Source organism: Dendrobium catenatum, unplaced genomic scaffold, assembly GCF_001605985.2.
Source record: "Dendrobium catenatum unplaced genomic scaffold, ASM160598v2 fragScaff_scaffold_716, whole genome shotgun sequence".
Taxonomy (NCBI): domain Eukaryota; kingdom Viridiplantae; phylum Streptophyta; class Magnoliopsida; order Asparagales; family Orchidaceae; genus Dendrobium; species Dendrobium catenatum.
Window position 1 is genome coordinate 21,068,546 of NW_021319178.1, and position 15,144 is coordinate 21,083,689.

Sequence of the window (15,144 nt, forward strand, 5' to 3'; positions counted from 1 at the left end):
GGAACATAATTTGTTAAAACTCCCTCGAGAGCAGGGGAGGCCGGGGTGCGAATTTTCGGAGCCCACAATCCGGTACACAGCGGTACATAGCCGCCCATTATAATTTCTCCTCCATTAGAGTCCTATATCTATATTTTTGTTGATTTTCCTATATTTTGGCATTAAATAAACTATTTAAGAGTATATATATAATGCTTTGATTTTGAAGGGATCTGTTTTATAAATCTAATTCTATTAATTTCCAATATGGAAACTTCCCTTAAAAATGAAAAACCTGCATGCTAACTTTTTTTTAAGAATAGAAGGGCTTTGAAACTTCTTGTAGCCTGTTCACTTCCTCAATTACATTCAGAAAAGGCAAAAACAAAGCTCTTAATAACATAACAAGCAAACATCAGAGCTTCACATGATGTCAAACCCTTAAAATTCAGGCATAATGGCAAATCACAGATTCAATGTCATTCAAAGTTCACGGTAAAGAAAAAGAAGTAGATACAAACTCCATAAACATAGGTTTCAGCTGAATTACAAGCTTCTTTGTTCATTTGATTCGCCTGCAAATGGTGATGCCATCGCCGATACAAACTTGTGACATTTCGATCCTATGATCCGAGGCTAATTCATTGTTGAGACGCATTATGCTATCTCGAGCTTCCTCAAACGGACCCGGAAATTGAGGTTTCACTGGCCCGACGACGCTGCCTCCCCAAAGTGTGTTATCATACACAATCAGTCCACCTATCCTGACAAGCTTTATCACCCTCTCATGATAATTGCTGTAGTTCACTTTATCAGCATCCACAAATGCAAAATCAAACAATTCTTCTTCCTTCAACTGCAATCATTCCACAAATGGCAATTTTAGCTCATCAATATAGAATCCTCTATGAAACATATTCATTACAGAAATCTTATTGACCTCCTTAATCAATTTATCAAGAACAGGAAGAGCCTGAGATTCAATGAACTGGATCTTGTGCTCAACGCCAGCTTTCTGAATGTATTGTCGCCCAATTTCGTAGTTGGATTTGTCAATGTCGATTGCCATTATCTGTAACAACAAGACAACATTCTAATATGTTATGAAGGAACATTAATAAAATTCTCATATATCAGAAGCCCCGTATCTTTACTTTGCCATCTTCTGGTAATGCAAGAGCTGTAGTGAGGAGTGAGTAGCCTGTGAAGACTCCAATTTCAATAGTTTTCTTTGCATTCATCAACTTGAGAAGCATAGAGAGGAATTGGCCTTCTTCTGGAGGCACGATCATATAAAACCTGCCATATATAATACATAACTTCTCAGCAAAACTAGTGATATATTGCTAAAAATTAAACTTTTTAGCCATTGAAAAATGTACAAATAGTTTAATAAGAGATTATTTCTCACCTGCTGTGCTTCATTGTTTCTTCTCTTAAAGCCTTGAGCTGTTCATGCTCTCTTGGGTATACACTGGTATCCAACATGTACTGCATAAAATAGTAAAGGCAAGATAACATACGAAGATCAAATTAAAGCTTAGTTTGGTACTATTTTTTTGTTGCTTTTTAAAACAGGTTTTTAGTACAAAATTTTTTTGAATTAGAAAACTTTATATTAAAAAGTTGTTTTAGAAAGCAATAAATAAGTTGTCTTTAATGAAGCCTAAATCGTATCCGGAAGCCGAATTCAGGGATAAATTTCCGATAAGATCAACCTTATAAGATCAAAGATAGAAGTAAAAGGAAATTTGAGTAATTTCTTTTCAAGGATTGAGCCATCTGACATCTGGAACTGAGAACCGATCCAGTTATCAAAACAAACAGGATCAAACTATAGATAAAACCCAGTAATGAAAGCTTTAGATAGCAGAATAAATTTGCAAGAGGGTTGAGATAAGTGACCTGTAGGAGAGCTTGACTCTGCAATAGGCACTGCATTGTTGGTGCAAGAGAGCAGAAGCTTGAACAGCAATTGAAATATATATATTTTTTTTTTCTGGAAAAAATTTGAGCTCCGAGAGCAAAATTATTACAGGCAATTATTGGATTTGGCGGCCAGTCTTTATATCTCGGCCATTCTGAAGTCAATGGACGGATGCAATTATTGGAGTTGCATGCGGGAATTAGATGGGATGGTTTAACTTTTATTATATCCAAGCTTTCTTATTTTATTACTAATGGCGACTGCTTTACACTTTCTTTCACAGTACTGGGTATCCAATCAGGACTCTATGTAGGGAACATTTATTAGGTCAGGTGACCTGGCATAGCTCTATATTCGGACGTCAATAATATGTCGTCACGTGTTCTTACTCTTTACCGCGCGGCCCGATGACCCAACCTAGAACGAAACCCTTGATTGCTATGTTCGCGTATTGCTCGGTATTGTTAGGTATTGCTTAGCAATAACGAGAAATACCGCTCTGTCAAGGCCAATACCAAACAACACCGAGCAATACCTAGAAAAACTCGGTATTGCTAGGTATTGGTCTTCACAGAATGGCATTTCTTATTATTGCCGAGCAAAATTGACGAATACCTAACAATACGTGAACATAGCAATCCCGGGTCCGTTCCAGGTCAGGTTATCGGGCCGCGCGGTAAAAAGTAAGAACATGTGGCATTATTTCACTGGAGTCCGAATGTAGAGCTACGTGTAATATCAAAATCTGCTCCAGGATCGTCCAGGACGATCTGGGATCGTCCTGGAACGATCAGTTGAGATTTGCTCCAGAATTTGCCCAGATTTGCTCCAGGTGTTTTTCTGTAGGCATCGTCCAGGCCGATTGAGGCATCGGCCAGGCCGATGTGCACTGTTCAAAATATCGGCCGGAGAATAGTCCTGGGAACCGTCCAGGACGATCAAATTTGGTCTGATCGTCCCGGGACGATCTGGCGATCGGCCGGGCCGATCTGTGTTGTATAAAGCTGAAATCAGACGTTTTGAAGAGAGAGAAAATTTTATAAAAACGAAAATATCTTTTTGAGGAGAGAGAAAGTCGAGGTCATTTTTGGAAAAGTTGATTTTCGGGCGACGCGGAGCTGTTTTCGTCCGAAGAGACTATTCAGGAAATTGCTGTACGCAAGGTAAGGCACATTCCGCCTTTCTCAATTTTCAGAACCGTCGTGTTTGGCGGTATTTTCTGTCCGGATTTTGTTTCCGTTAGCGATTTTCGTCCGTATCTTTTGATTGGTTCAGTTTTTACCGCGTAACTTTCTGTATATTGTTGACGTGCCGAGTGTGCACATTTTGGTTATTTTCTGAAGATTTTTGTCCGGGTATTTTTGATTCGACGGTGTTTTTAGTCGACTGGATTTTTCTGTGTAATTGAAAATCGTCTGTGCAGTAGAATAAATGTTCTGAAATGTTATTATCTACATTCTGTACGAATTTGGTAAATTGTGATTTTCAGGAAAAATTGTGTAAATTCCGTATACTGTCGTTGTGCTGCCCGATTTTTGTCTGATTTCTGATTTTGTCTGGATTTCTCTGAATCGATATGTTATCTGTATATGCTATACAAAGGGAGTTATAAGGGGCCTGGATCCTATGAGATTCAGTTAGTGTCTGGGAAATCTGAAATGAGCTCAATCTGAATTCTGTTATGTTCCGGATCCGAGGAAATCTGTTTAGGTGCTATAAGCACTATATATGTATTATCGTACGGTAAGTACATTTATTCTGGTGCTATAAGCACATCTGTTCTGGTGCCGTGAGCACAAAGGGAGACATAAAGGGGCCTGGATCCTATGAGATTCAGTCAGTGTCTGGGAAATCTGAAATGAGCTCAATTGAAAGATTAAAATTGCAGTCAAAAGGTTTGCAATCTCCTTCCTCTACTATCAAGAATTTACATGAACTTGATTATGTCCTAAACATAAATGAGGTTTCTCATCATGTTAACGCTAACGCCATAATTCATGAACAGGAGTTAGGTGAACAAAACTTGGAAGAAGGAGAGCTAGGAAAAGCTTCTAATGTGGATTGTTCTTTCAATCAGGTTATCAACTTGTAAAAGGTTGATGTGGAAGAGGGTGAACTTCATCATATGGAGGAGGGAGAGCTATTACATGATAATGTGGAGGAAAGAGAACAAGAGTTGCTGAATAGCGACAATGTCAATGGTAATGGTAGTAAGATTGCCTCAACTTCTAATGATTAATTCTACTAAGGAATATGTTGAGCATAATCTTGTGAAAAATAAGAAAAACAAGAAGCAAAAAGATGTTAATTTGCACTCACCTAGATCTACATGATTTCAAACTTTAAACAAATAACCTTTTTTATGATTAAATCCATCATTTGGAATGTTAGGGGCATTGATTTCCCTTCTTCTAGAACTAGGGTTAAGAATTTAATGATGTATTCATAATGTGGTGCTTTTAATTTTATTGGAGCCTCTTATTTCTGCTGCTATGTTGGATGCCAACTCTCATTTTTTAGGTTTTAACTATAGTTTAGGGAACATTTCTAACAAAATTTGGGTTTTTTTTTGGAAATATCCTATTTTTATTGATATTATTACTGATTTTTCTCAAATACTGCATTGCAACATTCAATTTATGCAATTTAATTGTCTATGCTTCTTCTTCTCGTGGTATTAGAAAAGATTTGTGGAATCAACTTACTACCTTTCATGATATTATTAACATTGATGCAACCTAGGATTCCTAAGGCTAGTAGGAGAACACTAGGTATACAAATAATCGCTTCCTTTCAAAATAACTTAAACAAACACAACAATAAAACATGACAAAACACCACTTATAATAAAACGGATAATACACTTACAACTTCAAATAGAAAAGGATAAAACAGAACACAACAACACTTCTAACATACAAGACAACACTTCCTTAGGACATAAATAAAATACTATGCAATGACACCTTGCAACTTTTCATAGATTGAGAAGAAAGATACAATTGAAGGGTTACCATGGCGAGAAGAAAGAGAAAGAAGAACGAGACGAAGTATAAGAGGAGAAAGGGATAGAAGACTAGCTCACAAGCTAAGAAAACCCTCAGGTTTTTGCTCCAAAAATCATCATATTTTTTCACTCTTTAAACATTAGCAAAACAACCCCTTAAATAGAGAAAAGGAGCCCAAAAGACACCTAAGGCAGCCGCCCAAAACAACTAAGCAGAATAGGAAAAGGCAGCATTTAAGTCTCGGTTGAAGCCCACCCGAACAGCCAGGGAATCGGGAAAGCCAAGGGATAACAACAGGACCTGAACAACCAAAGCCCAGGGAACCGAGAAAGCCAGGGAACAACAACAGGACCCGAACAACCAAGGCCAAGGGAACCGGGATAGCCAGGGAACATAAACCGAACTGCCAACAGCCATCCACCCCCCATCAAACCCAAATCAGCCCAAACACATAGGGGGTGGGCTTGCTTACATCAAACATGCTTTGGTTTGTGGGGGGTGACTTTAATACTATCAGTAACCTTGCTAAAAGAGTTGGTGGTTCTAATCCCGTTTATCAATCTATGAAGGATTTTAATAATATGATTTTGGATTGTAATCTTGCTAATATTGATTTTTCTTGTAATGCTTTAACTTGGAATCGTGGTAATATGTGGCAACGTTTAGATCGCATGCTTTTTAATGATCTATGGATTAATTCTAACAATAACACCTTTGTGGAGCATCTTAGTAAAACTTTCTCGGACCATTCTCCTCTTCTTATTGGTATTTCGTTAACGTAGAATGGTAATTCTTTCACTTTTAGATTTCAAAATATGTGGCTTTTAGTGGACTGTTTTTTAACATTAATGGAATTTCCAAAAAAAAAAATTGAGACTTATTTTTTTCTTTCACTTTTTGACCTATCTAACCGCAGAAATCAGTCATGGTCTTCTTCATTAAATTAGCTACTTTTAGAGATGCAATTGAGAACAAAAGAACATCATATGCATATAATAAATATGTAATTTTTTAGCTTGTGGATCAATTTTTATACCCATTTCCATACCTTTTTGATGGATAGCATTGGATAGTAATTGAGAGCACATGATGAAAAGGTATGGTGATAAAGGACAACCTATCTTAATCCACTCTTTGCTTTAATCTAATTAGAGTTCTTCCCATTATTAAGAATAAAATATCTAACATTTTCAATACATTCCATAATAAGATTTGAAAACTTAGACAGAAATCGAAACTAACTTAAGGTTTTCAATAAAGTGGGCCAAGTCATACTATCATAAGCTTGCTCCATATCGATTTTGACAGCCATTAAACATTTCTTTGCTTTATAAAATCTAAACTTGTTAAAAATTTCTTTAGCCAAAAGACAACATCTGACATTGATCTTCCAGGTATAAAAGCTACTTGTTCTTTAGTAATAATCTTAGAAAGACACCATTTTAATCTATTCAAAATCATTCTGGCAGCGATCTTGTAAATCATTTGACAAAGACTTATTGGTTTGAAATGGGAAGGCTCAATTGGATTTTTAATTTTGGGAATTTATACAATTAATGTATCCTTCGAATCAGCATATATTTTATCAGTTTTAAAAAACAATCAATAGCTTTCCAAGTATCTTCTTTTACAATTTTCCAATAGAATTTAAGGAAAGAAGCTATTATACCATCAAGTTCAGGCGACCTGTTATTACCCAATTGATTCACGGCTTGAGAAAATTCTTCTATAGTAAATTCTGCATTCAACATCCCAAAGTTAGCCTCATCAATTAGCTGTTCGTTATACACATGAGGCCAATCTGAAAGATTACAAATTATGTTTTGCCGTTTGTGTTTGAATAATTTCAGAAAAACTGATTCAATTTCATCTTGATCTTCTATATAAGATTTATTTTCATCTGTTTCTTGCTTTATCCAATTACCATTCCTCTTAGTTGAAGCATAATTATAATTTTTTTTTGAATTTGAACCTCCTTTCTCCATCCATCTTGTTTTAGCTCTTTGACTCCACCATGTAAATAAACGAGCTAACTTCACATTCAATTCATGGACTTGAATCAATCTGAAGAAGCATAAGATTTTCAGGATTAAGTCCACCATTTGATCTTTCTTCAATTGCAATTCAATAATATCCTTTTTAAATCATCATTGATAGTATTCAAATCCTTTAATTTATTTTTGCTCCAATAATAAAGGGCTTTAAATGATATTTTCATCTTCCTTTGAAGTATTTCAGTTTCATTACCAAAATCTAATTTTCTCCAAGACTTAAAGAACTATGTTCCAAGCAGCTGGATAGGATTTACAATTATCTTCAAATCTAATAAATTTATATTGTGGACGAGTAATGTCACTAATCTTGAAAATAATTGGACTATGATTAGAAGCAACTCTTGCAAGATGTCTAATCATGGCAAATGTAGCACTGTAATGCTGCTGAATTAAGTAAACACTCATCTAATCTTTCCCAAATACTTGAAGTTCCTTCCTTATTATTGCATCATAAATCTTGGTCCAATGAAATCTACATCATGCAAATCATTGTTAGTCATAAAAGATTTCATCTCCTAAGGGCTGTGAGAAAAAATGAAACTCTTATCACCTCTCTTATCCTCTTTGAAAAGAATACAATTAAAATCCCCTCCCACAATAAAAGGAATGATATTAGAAGAAAGCTTTTCAAGACTATCCCATAACCTTCTCCAAACATGCAAATCTTTGATCCCATAAATAGTAGCAACATTCCATCTACCCTTATCAGGAATTTGGATAACACCAAAAACAAATTGAGAAGAATATTCTACAACATCAAACATAGCCTCCTCCCATTTCCATAAAACAAGAATGCTACTTGAAGTACCTTCAGTAGGATGATAGAAAAAAATCTCAATCATCACCAATAATTCTATTAACCTCCTTCCTATCAATAATGGATATATTGGTTTCAATTAATTAAATAAAAATACAATATTATCTCTAACAATTTCTTTATGATAAAGAGAAGCCTTCTTTTTTTGGTTCCTCTACAATTTAAAAAAGCGAAGGAAGACATTAGGATATCAAAGGAGATATTTCCCCACCTCCACGGCTCACACCCACATCACCTTTTCTTTTTCTAGGGATATCATCTATAGCCCCAAGGATTTTATCTCTTTAGTTCTTTTTTGTTTCAAACTCAAAGAACTACCAGCATCATTAGTTTTCAGCAAATAAGAATACTTTTTTTACTTATGTTTTGTTCAGAATTTTGGATGGCAGACATATTTAAACTTTTGTTCCTAAAATTATCCATCTTTGGTTCAGAGTTTTCGTTGGATGACATCTTCTGTGGAACCAACACTAGAGAAATCTTCAAATCAGATTTTGGATCAACAACAGCTCTAGAAACAGCAGGAGCTTTAGCTTCAGATATCAGATCAGCAGCTTCAGATATAAGATCAGCAACAACTTCAGATTCAGGTTTCAACTCAGTAGCAGATTCAGATATAGGATTCAGATCAGCAATATTTTCAGTAGCATTTTCCTCGATAAATTGTGATAATAGATTAAATTTATTAGCTTTTAACAAAGCTAATGATGGTTCAGAATTTATAAGCAATTTTTTCGCATCTCCAGCAGCACATATTTCTAAACGGACATTTGTAGATTTAACATGTTGAATAGAATCAATAGCTTTTTTTGTAACATCCATATGCATAAATTGAATTTGGTCTTCATTTAATTTGGGACCATTAAGCACTTCATCAGTAAAATTTGAAGATTTATCTTTAACAGCTGAGTAGTCTTCCTTGGTAATTGAAGAATTCTTGTTAAAGTTCAAACATTTATCCTCGATTGTTACATCATTATTATTAATCTTAGCATCAAGATGATCAGTGTTCGCATGGACTTTACTAACAATTTTTTTTTAGAATTATCCTTCACCAAATATTTCCCGTTTAATTTTTTTGAAATTCATATGAATCCAAGGACAAAATCATTATTTTGTTTAGAAACAGCATTATCAGTAATCTTCGTAGGAATTCCTTTTTCCGAATCAATAATGATTTTACTTCCCAAATTATTTTGAACTACATTATGAACTTTAGGGCATATATTAACTTTGTGTCTGATCTTCTCACATTTAAAACAAAAAAGATGAGATTTTTTCATACTCAATCTTCTGAAAAAATCTTCCATTTAAAACTTCAATCCAAATTCCTTTAGATAGCTTAGAATCCAAGTTTATTCGCACACAAGCTCTTGTAAATTTCTTTCTTTCCCATTTAAATATGTTACCATAAAGTAACAAAGGAACTCCTACTTTTTAAGTAATTTGTTTAACATTTAATTCATCCCAACATTGTAAGCGAATGCAAACATGTGATGATAATCGTTTCATAGATAACAGAGAGAATTGTGGTGTCCATTAATAAATACCTATTATACAACCTCAAACATATCAAGGGCCATCACTTAGTACTTCTTCCATAGCTTAAGTGGAATGGAAGGAACACAAAATCCAATCTAAACCTAGCGAGATTAGATGGAATCCACCAAATTTGCCCCACTGTCGTCTCAATTCAATGCTACACACAGAAAAAAGGAATTTTTTGCCCAAGAAATTTTACTACAAGAGAATTTCTCAATACTTGAACATTTGCAATTTCTCTCTGAGTCTTTAATTTAACAACATTTCCATCTTATGTCATATCAGTATCTATCTCAAGATGATTAACTTTACTATGATGATTTTTTTTCTCAAGCATTCACTCCATGATTAGGCACATTACCAAATTCTTCTTTAGAATTTAAACCAATCTTAGGAGACATTGTGAGAAATAGAAATAGATTAACTTTCACATTGCTTTTCATCAGTAATAGCATGATTAATAAATCTACTAATTTTCAATTTATAACCTGATGAAGATGAGGCTTCCAAATCATTAGCTCCTGCTACGAATCCAGTTAAGCCCTTCTTCAAAGCAGATAATTGGCGATCTTAAAAAAATTGGCTATCAATCACATGCTTCAAATCTTGAGGAAATAAACTTTTCTTGCCTTCACCTTCATCAGGAACATTTTGATGAACCTCTGGAAGAACACCATCTTTAATAACTAATGACCTCTGCTTGTAAAAATTCTGACTTTCATTTCCATTCTCAGGTGGGATTCTTCCTATGGATCCATAACAATGATTTATATGGATCGAAAGATAGTTATGGTGAGGTGGTCCGATCATGGTGTCCGGATGAATCCGGACTCCGGACGTAATAATGTGCCCCGATGGCGAATTATTACATCCGGTCACCGGACGTCCAGACACCCAATCCAGACGCGTCACGTCACCCGAATACACTGGGGCCCGGTGTATTTTGGTCACGTGGCACGTTTGGATTGGTGTCTGGACGAATCCAAACACCGGACGTAATAATTTGCCGACTAAATGTGGGCAGACTAGCAATGGGGGTAGTGATATAAAACAAAGACCGGCGAGATAGGCAGTTGACGAAATCTCGGCTTATAGGGGGTGGAGCAGTGCATTGCCATCATTACTTTTATTCAAGTTGTGTATTTAGGACACCCTCAATTACTATTAATAAATCAGATTTTTGCAGCACTTTTTATGACTTGCTGCTGCGGTTTAAATACTTAAAAATTTATTTGCAGCAATTTAGGAACCATTGCATATCCGTTGTATTTGTGTTCACTAGAAAGACTTTAGCTATGGCATGCGGAGCGGTCCATAGCTAGGGCACGATGGCGACAGTTTGCAAACTGCTTCTATAAACCATTAGAAAAATCTAATTTTTTTAGAGGTGGTGATAACCACTTTCTATATCAACTGTAGCAACGGTTTAAAAATCGGTGCTAAAAACTGCTGCGGAAACACTATATTTTTTATAGTGAATGCACAAAAATTCCAAATACACATGAAATGAATTAAAAGTGAATTTTCAAATTCACTCTAAAATCTTTTTCATTTAAAATGCAGATATTCGAGCATCTGAATTATTAAAACCATTGAGTTTGTTTTACACTCAAAATATTATCAACTTAACAATACCATGAATAAATGGGAACCCTTATATATAATTAATGTTAAAGTATGAAGTTTAGTTTTTATCATGGAAAGAATATCTATTATTCATTAAATATTTTACACACAATCAGATTTAAGTTGACCAGCTGAGATAAGGTTATCATAAATTATAGTTGGAAAAAAGATAAAATTTTCAAAAGGAATTTTATCTATATGCATTATTTCATTAAAAAAATGTTGAATTTTGTTTTTTTAGCTATTCTAATAGTTGTTTAAAAAATGTGATGTATATTTGGGGCTATTTGATCGGCTAAAAAAAGAATATAGTATTAAAAGAATATTTTTAAATTATTTGAAATAATTTAAAATAAATGTAGCTAGATAAATATTTTCGTTTGATTTGAAGTAAAATGAACATGTTGTAAAATCCAAAGATATTGGCAACGACGGATAGTGGCCGACACGCAATGATGGCCGGCAACAGGTGGAGGAGGCCTGCAGTGGGTGGCGGTGGGTGGTGGGGGCCCCTAGTGGTAGTGGTGACCCGCGGCGGATGGAGATGATGGTGGTGGCCGGCAGCGGCGTGGCAGCTTGCACGAGGCAGGTGGTGGCCGGCAACAAGTGGTGGCGATCAAACGAGCTTATTGCGGTGTAAACGATTATCACTCAAAATTGGGAGAGTTTTTGTTGCCTCAAAATTAGAAAAAAAAAAATTTACACTATATTTATTTTAATTTGTTTTTTTATCATCCAATAAAACATCAATATTTTCAGAATCCTTACATTTGAAATTTTTTATACTCATTTAATTTACTTCCAACCAAACTGCCACAAATTATCAGAAAAATTAAAATTGTAATTCTCAATACTAAAATAAAAATTAAAATTAAAAAACTCATTAATGACAGCAGTGACCACAATAGAATATAGTAGTAATCAGTTGTTTGTACTTTAATATAATTCGTGTTTTTTTATGTTATAATTATTTTATTTTATGTTCTATTTCTAATTATCATCGAATATAATGACAGGTTTGGAACTTTAAAATTACTATATCATAATAACAGTATTATTATTGTTGCGTCTAGGAGTATTCGCCGCGGTAAAGAAATATAAAATTTATCGTCTTAGTGTTGTATGAAAATCCGGCACGCAATCAGATAAGGAGAGAGGGTCTAGCATTTATGAGACCAAGATTTTTACATGGAAAACCCCTGAAAAATGGGGAAAAACCACGGGACCTAGCCCAGTTTGAACGAATCCACTAGTATTTGCAGTTGATTACAAATGAGGCCCTTCCTTGGGAGAAGGCCTTAGCTTGATGTACATCTTATAGAGTACATTACATGATGTAAATACAAAGAGTTACTATTGACGTATTCGTTTTGTTGAAATGACTGTAGTTGGCGGGCGACGGAAGTCAGGAAAATCGTAGTCAGCTGGCGACGGAGGTCTGAAGGACTGTAGTCGGCTGACGACGTAAGTCAGGAGGACCGTAGTCGGCTAGCGACGGAGATCGGAAGGACTGTAGTCTGACGACGAAGATCAGAAGGACATCGTCAGGTGGAAGTCCAACAATGGAAAGAAATGCATCTTCGCATAGACGTCCAGCAAAGTCCGATAACCGGTAGAAGTCCGGCGTCGGGTAGAAACTTGGCGAAGAGTGAAGGTCCGACGTCGGGTAGAAGTCCGACGTCTTTGGTGGCAGAGGAGAACTCCGGCTTCACTTGGGCGGAGTTTCAGCGTCAGAAGGGAACTCTGTTGCAAATTGGGAAGAATTTCAGTATCACGTGGAAGTTGGGAAGAATTCCTGCGTTCTCTCGAATATCACGCAGAATCCCGGCGTGTTCGGGCGGTAGGAAGAGCTCCGGCGGTGGTCGAGGAGGTGAGGAATCTCCTTGACCCCTTTCTCCTCTTCTTCTTCTCTCTCTTCACTTGAGCCCCCTTGGTGTAGAATGAGGGCTCTATTTATAGTTTTTCTGGAGTGACATAGCCCGTAAATAGGCGCGAGATCAAGGGCAAACAGCTTCGGGTCATTGATTCAGACCCATTTGGGCTCGGATTGGGTCGAATTTGGTGTCGCTGGGTTCGTATTTTTGAGACGCTCAGTTTGACTGTAATTTTGCTGAAATTGGAGTTCATATGCTCTCGAATTTAATTTTTTGAAGTTTCCGAACTGATTTTGCCTCGAGATTCGTGCCCAATCAAGATAATTTTGTGATGACGTATCAATTATTATTATTATTATTATCATTATAAAAGCAAGCATTTTGAGTCTGGAAAGTAATTAGGAGACCACTTAAAAGCCGAATGGAATGCGAGGATTCAAAATATTTAGAAGGGAAATTGATTAAAGGGTTTACTAATCATTATAGAAAATGAAATGTCGCTTTAGTTCTTTCTTTCTGCCTAAGCGTTAATTGGTCTTTACAACAGGATTTTTCTTTTATGGAGATTTATGTAGTTATCACAGCCTTGTCATGTCGCAGGCCTTCATTTTAATTTTGAAGTCATAATATAATATACCTAAGGAGCTGTCTAATTTTGAGTATTTTGAGTATATCACTATATTGTGAAAAGAATATAGAGATTTTGATTTTTTTTTTTTGTGAATGAAAAATAAGTTCAAAGTAAATTATTAATATATTTTTTTTTTTATTTAAGGTTCATTTGAAATAATTTTTTATCAATATTTTTTTTATTGCTTTCAAAAAATTTTGTATTAAAAATTTATTTCCCAATCATTACATTACCTTCCACGTCAATCTTCATCAAACTGCACTCTAATGACTATCAAAAAAATGCCGACTGATGACATCTGATGGTTTTTGGTCACCTACTACTATCATTGCTTGTCGCCTCCATTAATCGCCCCATGAATCACAAGAATAATTATACTAAAAAAATAAAAAAAAGATTTATTTATTTATAATCCAAAAATTAATCCCTAAATTTATTCTACAACCAGTCCAATCAAAAGTATTTCAAATGTAGAAAATTGAATTTTTTTGTGTATTTAGAATGTACACTTGCAATAACAAATCTTGTATTTGCTCCTTTTTAAATTATTCCATAAGCTAGCTCCTTAAATTTATTTTAGTTTAAAATACACTCCTTTTTTTAAAAATTGACCTATTTAAATTAAAATTATTATTTAAAGTAATGAGAATAAATTATAAAATATTTGAATAAAATTAATGGCTTATTTCAGTAAATCAAATATTAAAGACTTAGCCTTAGGCTACATACATACTTTATTATTATTATTATTATTATTTAATGATCATAAAATTAAAAAAAAATTATGACACATTCTTTAGATCCTTAAAAAAGGAAATATTATCAATTTCTCCAACAACAAACAATAACATGAAGTTTTTATTCCACTACGTGGGATGGACTAAATGAATCTTTTTTCTCTATTGTGTTCTATTAAGAGTCAAATTCTTATTTAAATCTAACAAAAAAAAAAGATCATTTCTAAAATTTTGAAATCAATTTTTTTTAGGTCTATCTCAACTTTTCTTAATGTAGGTCTGATCTAATACATATACTGTCATAATTGTGTCATCAGAAGATAGATATTTATGTGACAAAACTATCTAAGATAAATCTCTTTAATTTTATCTACTACCGGAGCTACTCTAACATTTTCACTTATAAATCATTTCATATAATGTTTTTAAGTGTAAAGTCACTCATCCACTTAAGCATTCTCATCGCTACACCACTTAATTTTATATATTTTTTTAATGGCCAACATGTTACACTATAAAAACACGGCAAGTCTCATCGTCATCTTATGATCTTCTCTTAAGTTTGAGTGATACTTTTCTATTGCACAACTTCTCGGTGCATTCCTCCACTTCAAACATACAACTTTAATTCTATTAATCATATCCTCATTTATTTCATTATTGCTTTAAAGGATAGATCTGAGATATCTAAACATGCACTTTTTTTAATGACTTGATCACCAATATTCTAATCCCCCATAAATTATTACTAATAAATTATATTCAATATTGACATGTCATCAAAAAATTATCTTGATCGGACACGAATCTCGAGAAAAAAATAAAGTTGGAAATTTTAAAAATTAAATCTGGGACATCTGAACTCCAATTTCAACAAACTTATAGTCGAACTGAACATCTCAGAAATACGAACCTAACGACGCCAAATTCAACTCGATCCGAGCCCAAA

At 34.6% G+C, this 15,144-nt stretch overlaps 2 protein-coding genes across 3 annotated transcripts; one reads left to right on the plus strand and one right to left on the minus strand.

Annotated features, from left to right (window-relative positions):
- Positions 1 to 356: 356 nt before the first annotated feature.
- LOC110105160 (norbelladine 4'-O-methyltransferase-like) lies at positions 357 to 2,034 on the minus strand. The gene is made up of 5 exons (XM_020834551.2): positions 1,885 to 2,034; positions 1,391 to 1,470; positions 1,134 to 1,278; positions 920 to 1,051; positions 357 to 835 (listed from the first exon to the last, which is right to left on the minus strand). Exons 1-5 carry the CDS (start codon positions 1,918 to 1,920, stop codon positions 542 to 544), a joined length of 687 nt encoding a protein of 228 aa, XP_020690210.1. The 5' UTR covers positions 1,921 to 2,034; the 3' UTR covers positions 357 to 541.
- A 1,871-nt stretch (positions 2,035 to 3,905) lies between these two features.
- On the plus strand, positions 3,906 to 8,637 carry LOC110105161. Of its 2 annotated transcripts, none has more exons than XM_020834553.2 (2): positions 3,906 to 4,113; positions 8,220 to 8,637. In XM_020834553.2, exons 1-2 carry the CDS (start codon positions 4,032 to 4,034, stop codon positions 8,573 to 8,575), a joined length of 438 nt encoding a protein of 145 aa, XP_020690212.1. In that variant the 5' UTR covers positions 3,906 to 4,031; the 3' UTR covers positions 8,576 to 8,637. The 2 variants fall into 2 exon arrangements, with proteins under 2 accessions (XP_020690212.1, XP_020690213.1); XM_020834554.2 differs by having other exon boundaries at positions 3,906 to 4,107.
- Positions 8,638 to 15,144: the final 6,507 nt, after the last annotated feature.